General features: G+C 36.7%; 1 protein-coding gene across 3 annotated transcripts in view; it reads left to right on the forward strand.

Moving 5' to 3' along the window:
• Positions 1 to 13243, forward strand: part of dnajc13 (DnaJ heat shock protein family (Hsp40) member C13) — a 150435-nt gene that overhangs the window by 53874 nt on the left and 83318 nt on the right. For all 3 annotated transcript variants that reach the window (XM_066687458.1, XM_066687467.1, XM_066687476.1), the window contains exons 8-10: positions 8352 to 8447; positions 9237 to 9328; positions 13038 to 13204. In XM_066687458.1, the coding sequence (XP_066543555.1) occupies positions 8352 to 8447; positions 9237 to 9328; positions 13038 to 13204 (355 nt within the window). The remainder of the gene's footprint in view (positions 1 to 8351; positions 8448 to 9236; positions 9329 to 13037; positions 13205 to 13243) is intronic.

The raw sequence follows: 13243 nt of genomic DNA on the forward strand, positions 1-13243 counted from the left end.
TGGGAAAAGTGCCTACTATCCAGTGTATATTACACCTCACTCGTACTCACTACAATGATATATATATTCAGCCTATACCCTATGTAAAGGGGGTGTTTCCATGCTTGATGCATTTCGATACAACGCGCTCACCACGGATTAAATGTGGATTTTGATGTATGCATTTTGTACCCGATGTTGGGACAGTACAGATTTCTACAGTTCACGCATCTCTCTCTATAGGCTGCTCGGGGCACTTCTCAGTGACAGTTATAGGGGCTGGAAAACGGTGTTTCTAAAGACGGCGTAATGGGGGCGGAGTTTGGACGGTGTTCTCCGTTGCTTCGTAGCTAAAAGTAAGGGGGGTGAAGCCCCACTAAATAGGGTCTAGCGACGCCCATGGGCTATATGTATATTTGGGAATGAAGGCGACTTTTAAGACAGAAACACTACATTGAATTACACTGCTGTCAACAGCTGTATAATTGCTATGATGAATATGTACACAAAAAGGTAAAGCATCTGGAGAAGTCTGGATGAGATTTATAGAATATTGTTACAGGCATATATGGTTGTCTAACTTGCAAGCCAGTACACATACAAGTGTGTGACGTTATCAATTATCTAGTAGCAGATGGCCAACGTTATGCCTATATCCTAGATACAGTAGCCTATATAACATGGAAATGATAACGATACACTACTGTACTGTTCTTCACTGTTACATGGACACACACACAATATAGAAAGAAGGTTGCAATGTTAACAGCAATTGCTGCTAATTGGTGGATTTAATTGCCACAAGAACCGCAAAACTATTCAATGTAATGTTTCCTAGGTTTTCGAATGGGACATATGGCAAATTTCATATATAATAAGTCTATAGATATAACATTTACGCAACAGCATAAGGAAACCTGTAATAATGTAGCATCAGTCAATCATTCATTATTAATCACAGATCACACACGCATGACGCAATTGGATTGAACACGCACCAAATATATAATTGCTTCACATATCACAATGGGACACATCCAGTAAACAATCACACATCAACCGACATTATGCAGGCAAACTAGCGGCCAGATTGAATCAAGTCTTTGACCCACCCGCTGATACAAAACTACAGAACTGGACTCAGTTGCAGCTTCATTCTTCAGTTGATCGTTTATTCTAATAATTAATGTAACCACTATGATGTTCATTTTGTAGTTTTGTATTAGCCAGTGGGTCAGTTTTTATTGAATGCACCACGCTACACACATTATTATTATTATTATTATATTATTTCTTTATTGTCAGGCACACTTGTCCAGGGCGTCTTACAAAACAGAGCAATGCAAAGTGCGAAGTGCACAAGACAAGTAAACGCTGATTTAAAGCGTCCCTGAATAAGAGACTTGCATTGTTCTGGTATTCACATATAACCGAAGATATCAGCATTGATCCACCGTCTAATAGATAACGCCTGGATATGGTTGTCTGCGAAGACATAAAAAATTAAAATACACAGCTGTCATCAAAGGCGGCTTTTGTTTTTGTTATTGTATTATTTTTCTTCTACTCATATTTGTAACCGCTGCACAGTACAGGTTTGTAATTGTGTTTCGGTGGGTAGATTCATGCTTTCGATTTACAGTGCGGAGCGGAAGATTTCTGTACCTTCAATGCGCCATCGTGGGGCCGGATACAATCAAAATTTTACCCACCCGCTAATAGCAAACTACAAACCTGTACATCATAGCGGTTACATTTATGATTAGAAGAAAGTGGCATCTTACTGAAAATGAAGCCGCAACTGAGTAAAGTTGTGTAGTTCGCTATTAGCGGGCAGGTCACAGTTTTGATTTCTCTGCTTTATTGACGCGTCTCTCATCTCGCAGCCCGTCCTGCTCTCGCGCCCCCGCTGTCTCTCCAATTTCAGACACTGTGATTGGCTTGTGGTTTCTCTCGCGCTGCCCGCCCACCCCAGAAGCCACGCCAGAAAAACAGGCTCCTCCCAGTTCGCAGGTCTTCACATTTTAGATTTAATTCAACGAGGAGCTGAGCTGCGAGATCCCCTCCTGCGACTCTTCTGCGACTTTTCGCGCTCGCACTTTGCAAACATTTTTGATTTAATCCTGCCCCTAGACAGACTTTATTCTTTTTTTAATTGTTTATTTAGGGATTTTACATATTTTTATAATTGTAAATTATGTACTGGCTAAAACATAAAACCTTTTTGGTTCAATGTTTTTGAAAAACACAAGAAAATGTTTGTTAAAAGCAATGCAGCCCATGTGAGCTCACCAATTACCTAAATTGATTATGAGTGCTGAATTTTTTATGATTGCAAATTGTGGTGTTACAGTGATGTATTAAAAACATAATGTATGTTATGTAAAAACAAAAGATCTATGTGCACCCTCTGCATGCCCAATGCAGTGTTGTGTAAACACTTTTAAATGTAGAAACATAGATACACTTAATTATATATGAGCACAGCAATCTGTCTTGGCAACTAACTGATTTAGGCCTTTGATTAATTTTAGCAGGCTTCCTTTGGCAATATAATTATAATCTGACTACTTTTTTAGTAGTAGTTGCACTATGCAAATTTACAACTTTGGAAAAAATTAATAGACCACTTAACCTTGATTTCTGATTTTTTTTCCTAAACTGTATTAAAAAAAAATAAATACATTTTGAGATGAAGTATTAATGGATTGATAGCCACACAAGCCATATTTTGTGGAGATTTTTTCAAAATTAACCTTTTTTTTTTTAATGTAAATGTAGTGATTCTGAAGCCCCTCTGTCTGGTGCTGCAATAAAGTCTCTGCACTTTGTCGCAGGAGATCCGGGTTTGAATCCCTGCTGTGGCTGCTCAATGAGCAAGTGCTGCAAGCATAAAGTATCATTCTAAGTTAGATTCATCATGGCCTATAACACCAGGAAATACATTAGGGCATTTGTTCTATTTTTGTTCTAATTTGATCTATTTTGTCTCTTTTTTTTTTATAATTGTAGGCTATTTTTGTTGTGTTTCAGTATTTAGTATTGTTATGCTAGGAAGTGTGTTTTTGCATAGATCGCTCTGAAGTCGTGCGCATATCACACATTTCGAACAAACTATGCTATGCGCATGTCCCCACCATCTCTCTCACCACCGCTGCAAGCTCAATAAATATGCGCACCCAGGCTCAGGCTGACCGGTTTCTGTCTTTTCAATTGACAAATCTCACACATTGATGTTTTGAATTGAAATCTTACTGTATCTGTTATTTATGATGTATTAATAGATCTATTGGAGTTTTATTTATGTAATTTGTATATGAAAATGTACTGAATCTGTCATTTATGATTTATTATAGTGCTATTTGTTTTTAGTATAGCTTAAGTCGTGATTTCCAAGAGAAAACTTTGACAGTCTTTTGTCAGTGACCTTATTGTTTGTGATTAAAAACTTGTAATGAAAAGTGCATAACAAATTGACAGGAGCCTTATGCTCCATTTATAAATTGTTTTTAAAATGAATAGTGAAACATTGCAACTCTGATGTGATCATTTTTAAAGCCAGACAGTCATGTTGGTATTTATGGCACGGAACCTCCACACACAACATAACTGAAAGCACACATTTGTAACACTTAAAAACAACAACAACAGCAACATTGAATAGGATTCATTTACATACAGTTCTTTAAAATGTGTATTTAAATCTACTTCAAATGCTCCTTTAAAAGTCAGGATATTAAGCCTTAACTTAAGTATTACAATTTGGTAATACTACCTTTATTTTGTATTTGGCAGTCCGGTTCGGCTTTGTCCAATAACTTCCCTAGTCGATGCTCCTGGAAGTTGGGGTTTCGCGAAAGTAGAGTCTTTTCCAAACAGATTTTCCACTGGTTTGAAGGCTCCAAGGTTGTGCACAGGATATCTTCTTTGCAAGCAGGGTTTTCCACCATAGTTACTTGAAGACAAAGTATTTGAGGAAAACAGGGCCCTGTTAGTTTCCGAGGGTCAAGTTTCTTAAGACTCAATAGCAATTTAAATGACTGAACACTTCTGTATTACAGTCGACTTAGTCAATTGTCCAGCTGTATTAACTCCACTGATCAGGTGGGCACAGGCGGGCAGGCGCAAGTTCTAAAGTTCATTACTTAATAAAGTTCTTTAAAGAATTCTTCGTACGGCTCCTTCTCCTTCTCCCAGTTAAACTCTTCTGTTGCCGGCAAAGACTTGGTTAGTTCCTAGTTCCAGTTCTGGCAACAGAGCTACAAGCTGTGCTGTGCTGTGCTGTGCTGAGCTGTGGCAGCGAGTTACCGGTTCAGGTGAGAGAGCGAGAAAAACTGCTGTGCGCTACCTTTTATGCCTCTTAGATCATAGGCGATTGGTTCTTGAGTTTGCGAGGTTGGATTCCGGTGCCAGCCCCCAGTCTCCTATTGGAGGAGGCTCGACTTAAGCCTGATGTAAATCAATGCCATCTTTTGGAAATGCCGGTTTGCCTGGGTTCATAGCTCTGTTTCAGGATTTCGGCTCTCGCCCACTTCAAAGGGATTTATGCCCTCCAAGCCATATTCCCCAGATTTTTTCACAGCAGGGATTCCAAGCCATTTGGCCCATTCTAGGTGAGCCGAATCCCAAAACTGTCACTGACTGACGTAGAACAGTTCATGGGTTGATGAGCTCAGGAATACTGGTAACTTTTGGGGAGAAGTCTTCTTTAGATCAGAGCTCCAGCTCAGGGCTAGAATGCTCTTATCAACATACACCCCCCCCTTAACTCTACACCCCTAACTAGTAGTAGGAATATTCAGAGAAGTTCCTTGTAATGAACAGGCTCATTCACACTAGAGGTATTCGTATTCATTGCGGTTCAGTTCGTTTGGGGAAGAGTGAACAACAGATTTTGATTGGCAAATGAACCGAAACTAACTGAAACCACTGAAAGAGATGGTCTCAGTCCGTTTGGCAAAAGGACCGAGTTCGGTTCGGAAAAACTTGAATGTGAACACTGGGGTCTCGTTTGTTTGCAATCAGAAAACAAAATCCAGATTTCACCCATCCAGAAATAACGTGTAGTTTTGAATGTACAGTACCAACATGTTAAGATAACATGCATTTATATGTAGGCTGTTTGTTCATTTACTTATTGTTAATGGTAACATCAGTAATCTTAAAACAATTGGATATTGTGGTATATTCATCAAGGGTGTTACACCAAGGTACTGTGTGAGAGCGATTAATGTTTTTTTCATTTTGGAGCTTATTTGTACTTTTGTGTTAGAAAATAAGTGTCAAAACTACCAAATTGCTGTAAAAAAAAAAACCTTGTTGAATACGCCCTATTATGTTTAATGTATTATGTAAAGTAGCAGTATATTTTTAAAGGTATGGCAATAGCAGTAAAATATGTTGCACTACTGTTGTATATTTTTCTGGCAAACCAATTATGCATCATCGCAACACTGATTATAATATTCACAAGAATAGTAGCCTATTGTTGTATTCAATAACTGCTTATAGTATGTTTAAATGCACAGTTGGATTTGTTCACTATTCAGACTGTTGTCATAAATTCTGAAACTGAATTGCTTTGCTGGTCAGATCTACGCAGGATGATGGCTTCTGCACAACACACCCATATAGGCCTATTATTTGGTTGGTCAAATGTTTTGTGGATTACTATATGTAGTTACCTTCATATGTATATTTGTTATTGTACGCATTATGCTGCAATTTCTTATATGCAGTAATTATGTAAAATGTACATATCCAGCATTTTATCAATACAAATCGAACAGAGCTCAATTGATTATTGAGAAAACACGGAAGTGAACCATGAAAACGAACCCGAGTTCAAGGTTGGAGCCCATAGAGAACAGTCAGCTTAAAAAATAATACAAAAAAATGGCTTTGAAGAAAAAATAAATAGAAGTTCCATGTTTTTATGTACAAACAGAAGTGGAAGAGAAAATGGCATTTATATAATTATTTTAGTTATCAGCATTCAGGTTGTTATTGAAGTAGAGCTGCAGAATTCCAGCAACAATACAGAAATTAAACATTCAAAAGCCATTTATCAGCATAGTTCATAGAATTAAAAACAAAAAACAAAACATAAAATAAAAAATCTTTGAAATATCTGCAAAACAAAAAATCCATGTTTTTCTGCTGTTATCAGTCTTTTCTCATCCCCATACCTCCTGAATTTGGAATCCCCTAATTAATGCATCTCTAAGTTGCAACTTGTCTAGTAGTTGCAGGACAGATGTGTATGTATGGATTTATTGGTCTCTTTTTGATTTTGACTAGTATTTCTGCAGACATTTCCACTGGGAATGACTGAAACCACCTTGTTTAACATTGTTATTTACTCCCTATATTTATTGCACACTACTCTCCTGCAGGCCTTTTTTTATTATTTACTTACAACAATTCTGAATTAACTTCATTTGTTACGTGTATAGGGTAAGAATAAAGACAATGTACTCATTCAATGTTAAATCTATAACAAAAATATAGTTGATTTGTGTGAAAGCATTTGGTCATACCAAACACATTCATAGTGGCACCACTTCATTTAACATCTAAACTGTATGTCATCCTATATATTTGAACTTACAGACCCATCAAATTTGTCAGTTTTGCAGCACAAATGCCGTTAATGGTTTCTATCAAATATACCTTAAAACAGATTTCTGTAACATGAATTATGCAGCATCCTTTGCACTAACATCTGTGATCCTTGCAATTTGTGAATCACAAACAATGCAACGCATGTCACAATTACCTTATTTGTAGTGCAGAGTATTACAGATATACCAGGATCGTTTGACAAAATATGTATTGTTGTGCTTTTAGAATAGTTTACCCCAAATTTGTAGTGGTTAGTGACATATCTTGGGTCTTCTGGGAAATGTTAGAGAGTGGAAAATCAGAGTTATGATAAAATGAAATTTTAAATAATTTTGATTAAAAAGTTAAAGCAATACATTTATTTATGTAGTCACTGATCAATCAATCACATTTTAGCCCAAGACTGTACATCTGATTTATGTGTTATCATTCCAAAAAGGCTGCTCTTTACTGTGCTGATAGAAAACTGAAAATGTTATTTACCACTGTAACTTTCTATTTAGAGATCAACAGAAAGAAACCAAAAACTTGATTCAAAAGTGACTGCAAAAAGTGGTTTATATGTAATTTTATATGTTTTTTGCAGTATACTGTTGGGTCGGCACTATGTACTTTTCATGGTTTCTTGCATATTAAGAGGGTATTGCTGTACATTAATGCACACCCAGGTATGCAGTGATGCATTTCAAATTATACAGAGCAGCACAAAAACCAAACCGGTTCTATTGTCAGGTTGTTATCTGGTTGTGGCAGGTTTTGCTATATTTCAGTTTGTTTGCAGCATTGGACACATTTTCCCTCTCCACTTACTTATAGTTGTCAGGGTCACAATCAAAATTGTTATAGTCTTAAGCTGAAATAATGTATCTCTATTTTATACTTTTTTAAATTATATAGTTCCCATGATCTGTGCTGTATATTATACTTTTAAGTCACAGTGGTTAAGGGCCTCCACTAAATAAATGCACAGGCTCTTCTTTTCAATTCAGTGGCTTTGCAAATAATGAAGTTGATCAGTGTTATGTGTCAGCTGAGCTCCGAAATTAAGCACCAAAGCTTTAGATGTGTTACACCTGTTATACCTAACCATCAACTCTCAACTTTATCATTTTCATAATGGCCAAAAGAAAAATACCAATATGAATCGGCACAAAAAATTGGCAACGGTATAAAACATGTTTCACACTTTCACACTGCCACTGAACGTAACGGCTTCGGGCAAGACAAGTCCTGTGCTCAGAGTTAGTCTTTTCTGCTATCCAGTAAGTGTTGAAATGTCACATCATGAAACACAGACTACTTCTTTGGGATATTTACAGTAGCCATGATTGTAATAAACTTTTAAGTTTTAAAGTTACTAAAATGGTACTGTGGCACACAAAAACACATGAGTACATATAAACTATCAATTTTACTGAGTATGCTAGTTTATCTATATACTGAAAATATAAACTTAATAAAAACATTTCAGAAATGAATGTGGGGAATCATGAATACCTTTTTGAATATAATATAGGTTACATTTAATATTTTATTAAATTTTTCTTTGGGTAATCACAGTTGAACCAGTTGAATTAAATGTTGAAATTACTGAATATCCAATAATGCAAATTGATAGCTTTGTTTGCCACCTCAGTATAAAACTTAGCATTAATAATTTAATGATAATACTAATACACACCATGTAATTTGCACTGTAATGTTTTACTTTTTGTAGCAATTTGTATTTTTTTTTTTTTTTTCCTTAGGAACCTGTGAAAAGAATCTTAGCACTTACAGAAACATGTTTAGTGGAGCGAGATCCAGCATCATATAACATTGTTACGCTAAAGCCTTTTCGAGAGGTGAGTACTAGTCTCTGAGTAATGATTATACATGTAGTGCAACAAAGTGTACTACACTAAAGTCAATAAAATGTGATGAGTATTTTTTCTTTCTTATTTCGTCTTAAAACCTTGATGCTTCATACTTCAATCACTTAGACTATACCAATACACAACTTCTCTGACCATGCTATAAAAAAATGTCCGCAACAGGGAGTGTTTTAGCTTTAGACTACCACTCCATAGAAATCAATGTCTTAATTCAGTTTAATCAGCTGGAACTTTAGTTTTCTTTAGTCTAAAACAAACATCATTGATGATTCAAAATAAATATAATTTAATCCTTAAAACCCATCATGACATGTCACAAACAGGCCTGGTAAATTGTAATATATTTTAGTCAATCCTTCAAACATTTCTTTAATGGATCGTCATTCACTTTGTTTAATCCTAGTTGTTTTTCCTAATTTTCCCATCTGCATCTTTGCAATGACAATTATCCAGAAAAAAATCTTATGCCTCAAGAATGCACTTTTTGTTTGTTCTTTAAGATTCTATTTCCTGCTTTTTGAATTATAAGGCACATGTATTAATGTTTTGCACCACACCAATCCCTCAAACCTACTCACTCCATGTGAAACTTTCAAAGAAAATCCACAGATTTTACATAAACATAACAAAAAATGTGTTTTCTATTAAACATTCCTTAAGCATATTTGTTTAATATTGCTCCCAAAATACAGGAGGTGACTGCTTAATTTAAGGTAATGCTATTTGAAAATGTATGTTCTGTTTTTCGTATTGTTTCAGATATTTGCACTAGTATGTGATTCAGAAAATCCTCAGCTTTTTACTGTGGAGTTTTTTAGAGGACAGATCAGAAAGTACTCATCTACTGAAAGGTTGGTGGAACTATATGTTTTACTTTTAGGCTTCCTTTTTTCTGAATATGATATTTTTAATTGTTTTTTCTAAATCAGAATTGAAGCCAAAATTACATGGATAGCTTTAATTGGGCCAGTGGTTTCTGCACACTTGAGAGCAAAGATAGTCTTCAAATTATTACCGTATATAATCCACGAGACATGTATTCCTCCAAGTGAGCTCTAAACAGACTTTTGCATGGGGGAAAATGTTTCATTCACCTTGTATTGTGTCATTATCATGGCTATATTGGTGTATGCTGATGATGTCACCGAAGCAGATTTTCACACGTAATTTAAGGACACTGATGATGAAAATTCAGTTTGAATTTTCCTGCCTGTAAGGTCTCTGGTATTGGTCTACATGTAGGGAATTATTTGGTCATTACCTTTCAAGGAGTTGAATATCACTGTGAATTTGTCATTGTTGTACTGAAGCAGTTAACTTTTTAGCCTGTTAGTGAATGAAATGCTTTTCTGTCAAAAGATCATTCTTCACAACAGAGCAACAACTCTTTGCACAAAAGCATGCTTTTTGTTGTGTAGCAGAGACATATTCTAAATAATGCTGCAGTTTCACAGTGTAATGTTTAAGCTGGAGTTTTTTTTTTTAATGTGTTCAGTATTGTTCACTGAAATTATTTTTTTGTTCTCTGTAAATGTCCTGTTTGTTCATGATGGATTGAATAACTTCTCACAGATTAAAATCTATTTCTCAACGTCCCTGACCTTCTACAGTTCACAATAGTGCAATAAAAAAATTGCAATGCTAATTATTTTCTGTGAGGAGACAGTGAAAAAAAAAAAATAACAGTTTCAGTTCTTTGTATAGTCCCTAGAGTAAACTGGGAACAGATCATAATGCACTGAAAAGTCTTAGCTGTGAAGAAAATGCCCTTTTCACCATTGTGGTAAGCACTGAACAGTGAAATGCTTAACCGCAATCCCCTGAAGCATCAGCCGAGTCTGTCACTAGAGACCATGCAGTGATGCACACCCTGACAAATCAATGTGTCCTCTAACGTTCTAAGCACTGGTCCTGTAGATCCCCTGTGTTCTTGTGTTCTTGTTCCAGCAGAACTCTATTATTTAAATATTTAAATAATTACCCAGACCTCGATTAACAGCTGTCAGTAATTAAAAAGGTAAGATTAATTTATTCATTAGGTTAATTAAGTTTCCAAGTCTGTGATTTAGAACTCAGTTTTAAAACTCAAAACTCTGCAGGAACAGGGCTACTCCAGGACCAGGGTTTGAGAATCACTGCTCTAATTACTTTTCCCAAAGACTGTATGTATTTAAAAAATGGTCTTGTGATTCTCATGTGGTTCTCAAAAATTGTTGAATATAGCTGGCATGCCATGCAGGCATGTAGGGTGTAGGACAAGGAAACTGCTTAAATATTGCTGCTAGCCATTGCACAGATACCATAATAATAAAGAACCATAATACATGTCAAGCAGCACATAGTTGTGTAAAGCCTGTAATGGGGAAAGTCCTGTCCAAACAGAGGGCCTGTGACAGACAATTTTTCCCATCTTACCAATTTGCTTGCTATTAGACTATTTTCTGGTCATCTTTAGTCCCAACTCAGAATCTAAGATATATTAGTTTGGATTTAAAACTAGTTCATCTACAGAAAGTAGATCAATGTTAACTTTAAAAACCTCAAATTTAGGCAACAAAATGATAGGAGGACCACAGAGATATGTTATTCAAGTTCCTCTTTATATTTGTGATTTTGATTTGGTAAAGATTCAATGTGCCAATCAAAAACTGCAAAGTAAAAAATTGTGATAGCTGCAAATGAAATAGACCAAGATTTTGACTCAAGACTGGGCAGAAATGTTAAACTTAACAGATAAGTGCATGGTATTAAAATTGGGTAGCACAGTATAATATGGATAATATACTCTAGGGTGAAAAGTGTGCAACTTATACAGTGCACTAGCAATGTTTTTGGTCACTGCGTTCAAGAAAGAGGGTTGAAAGACAAGAACACTATAATGTTCTCAACCTACACTCACCTAAAGGATTATTAGGAACACCTGTTCAATTTCTCATTAATGCAATTATCTAACCAACCAATCACATGGCAGTTGCTACAATGCATTTAGGGGTGTGGTCCTGGTCAAGACAATCTCCTGAACTCCAAACTGAATGTCTGAATGGGAAAGAAAGGCGATTTAAGCAATTTTGAGCGTGGCATGGTTGTTGGTGCCAGACGGGCCGGTCTGAGTATTTCACAATCTGCTCAGTTACTGGGATTTTCACGCACAACCATTTCTAGGGTTTACAAAGAATGGTGTGAAAAGGGAAAAACATCCAGTATGTGGCAGTCCTGTGGGCGAAAATGCCTTGTTGATGCTAGAGGTCAGAGGAGAATGGGCCGACTGATTCAAGCTGATAGAAGAGCAACTTTGACTGAAATAACCACTCGTTACAACCGAGGTATGCAGCAAAGCATTTGTGAAGCCACAACACGTACAACCTTGAGGCGAATGGGCTACAACAGCAGAAGACCCCACCGGGTACCACTCATCTCCACTACAAATAGGAAAAAGAGGCTACAATTTGCACAAGCTCACCAAAATTGGACAGTTGAAGACTGGAAAAATGTTGCCTGGTCTGATGAGTCTCGATTTCTGTTGAGACATTCAGATGGTAGAGTCAGAATTTGGCGTAAACAGAATGAGAACATGGATCCATCATGCCTTGTTACCACTGTGCAGGCTGGTGGTGGTGGTGTAATGGTGTGGGGGATGTTTTCTTGGCACACTTTAGGCCCCTTAGTGCCAATTGGGCATCGTTTAAATGCCACGGCCTACCTGAGCATTGTTTCTGACCATGTCCATCCCTTTATGACCACCATGTACCCATCCTCTGATGGCTACTTCCAGCAGGATAATGCACCATGTCACAAAGGTCAAATCATTTCAAATTGGTTTCTTGAACATGACAATGAGTTCACTGTACTAAACTGGCCCCCACAGTCACCAGATCTCAACGCAATAGAGCATCTTTGGGATGTGGTGGAACGGGAGCTTCGTGCCCTGGATGTGCATCCCACAAATCTCCATCAACTGCAAGATGCTATCCTATCAATATGGGCCAACATTTCTAAAGAATGCTTTCAGCACCTTATTGAATCAATGCCACGTAGAATTAAGGCAGTTCTGAAGGCGAAAGGGGGTCAAACACAGTATTAGTATGGTGTTCCTAATAATCCTTTAGGTGAGTGTATATATCATAGCCACAAATTGAACTCTGTGTTCTCTAGTTTGCCAGAGTATTTTATTCAAGTACTCAAAAACCTTAAAAGTCAAGTAAAAGTTCAACCTCAAAAACATTTTCAAGCTCAAATGGACATTAAATGGTATGTACATAGTGAAAAGAGATGTTAGTTGGTGTGTGAAATTCTACCCAGCCATACAGCTTGCTTTCAAATTATTCAATCATTAAGGTAGTAGTGACCAAATGCATAAGATGGATCTTATGGCCACCTGTAGTTAGCAATTCCTTCATTTTTTATGAAGAGCCCATAGTTTTTATTATTATTATTATTATTATTATTATTATTATTATTATTATTTATTTCTTGGCAGACACCCTTGTCCAGGGTGTTTTACAGGAATTGGTGTTGTGGCCTTTAAAGTAAAATTTGTTTCTCCTTCCCTCTATGCTACAGAGATTCCCTGATGGCTAGTCTGCTGGACGGAGTTCGAGCTTCAGGGAACAGAGATGTGTGTGTGAAAATGACCCTTACTCAGAAGGGGCAAAGGTGGGGATTGCTCAGCATGCCAGTGGATGAAGAGGTGGAGAGCCTGCATCTTAAATTTCTAGCAGCACCCCCAAGTAAGTCAAATTCGTATTGATTTCCAACAGGCTTGTAAG

Source organism: Amia ocellicauda, chromosome 2, assembly GCF_036373705.1.
Source record: "Amia ocellicauda isolate fAmiCal2 chromosome 2, fAmiCal2.hap1, whole genome shotgun sequence".
Classification (NCBI taxonomy): Eukaryota; Metazoa; Chordata; class Actinopteri; order Amiiformes; family Amiidae; genus Amia; species Amia ocellicauda.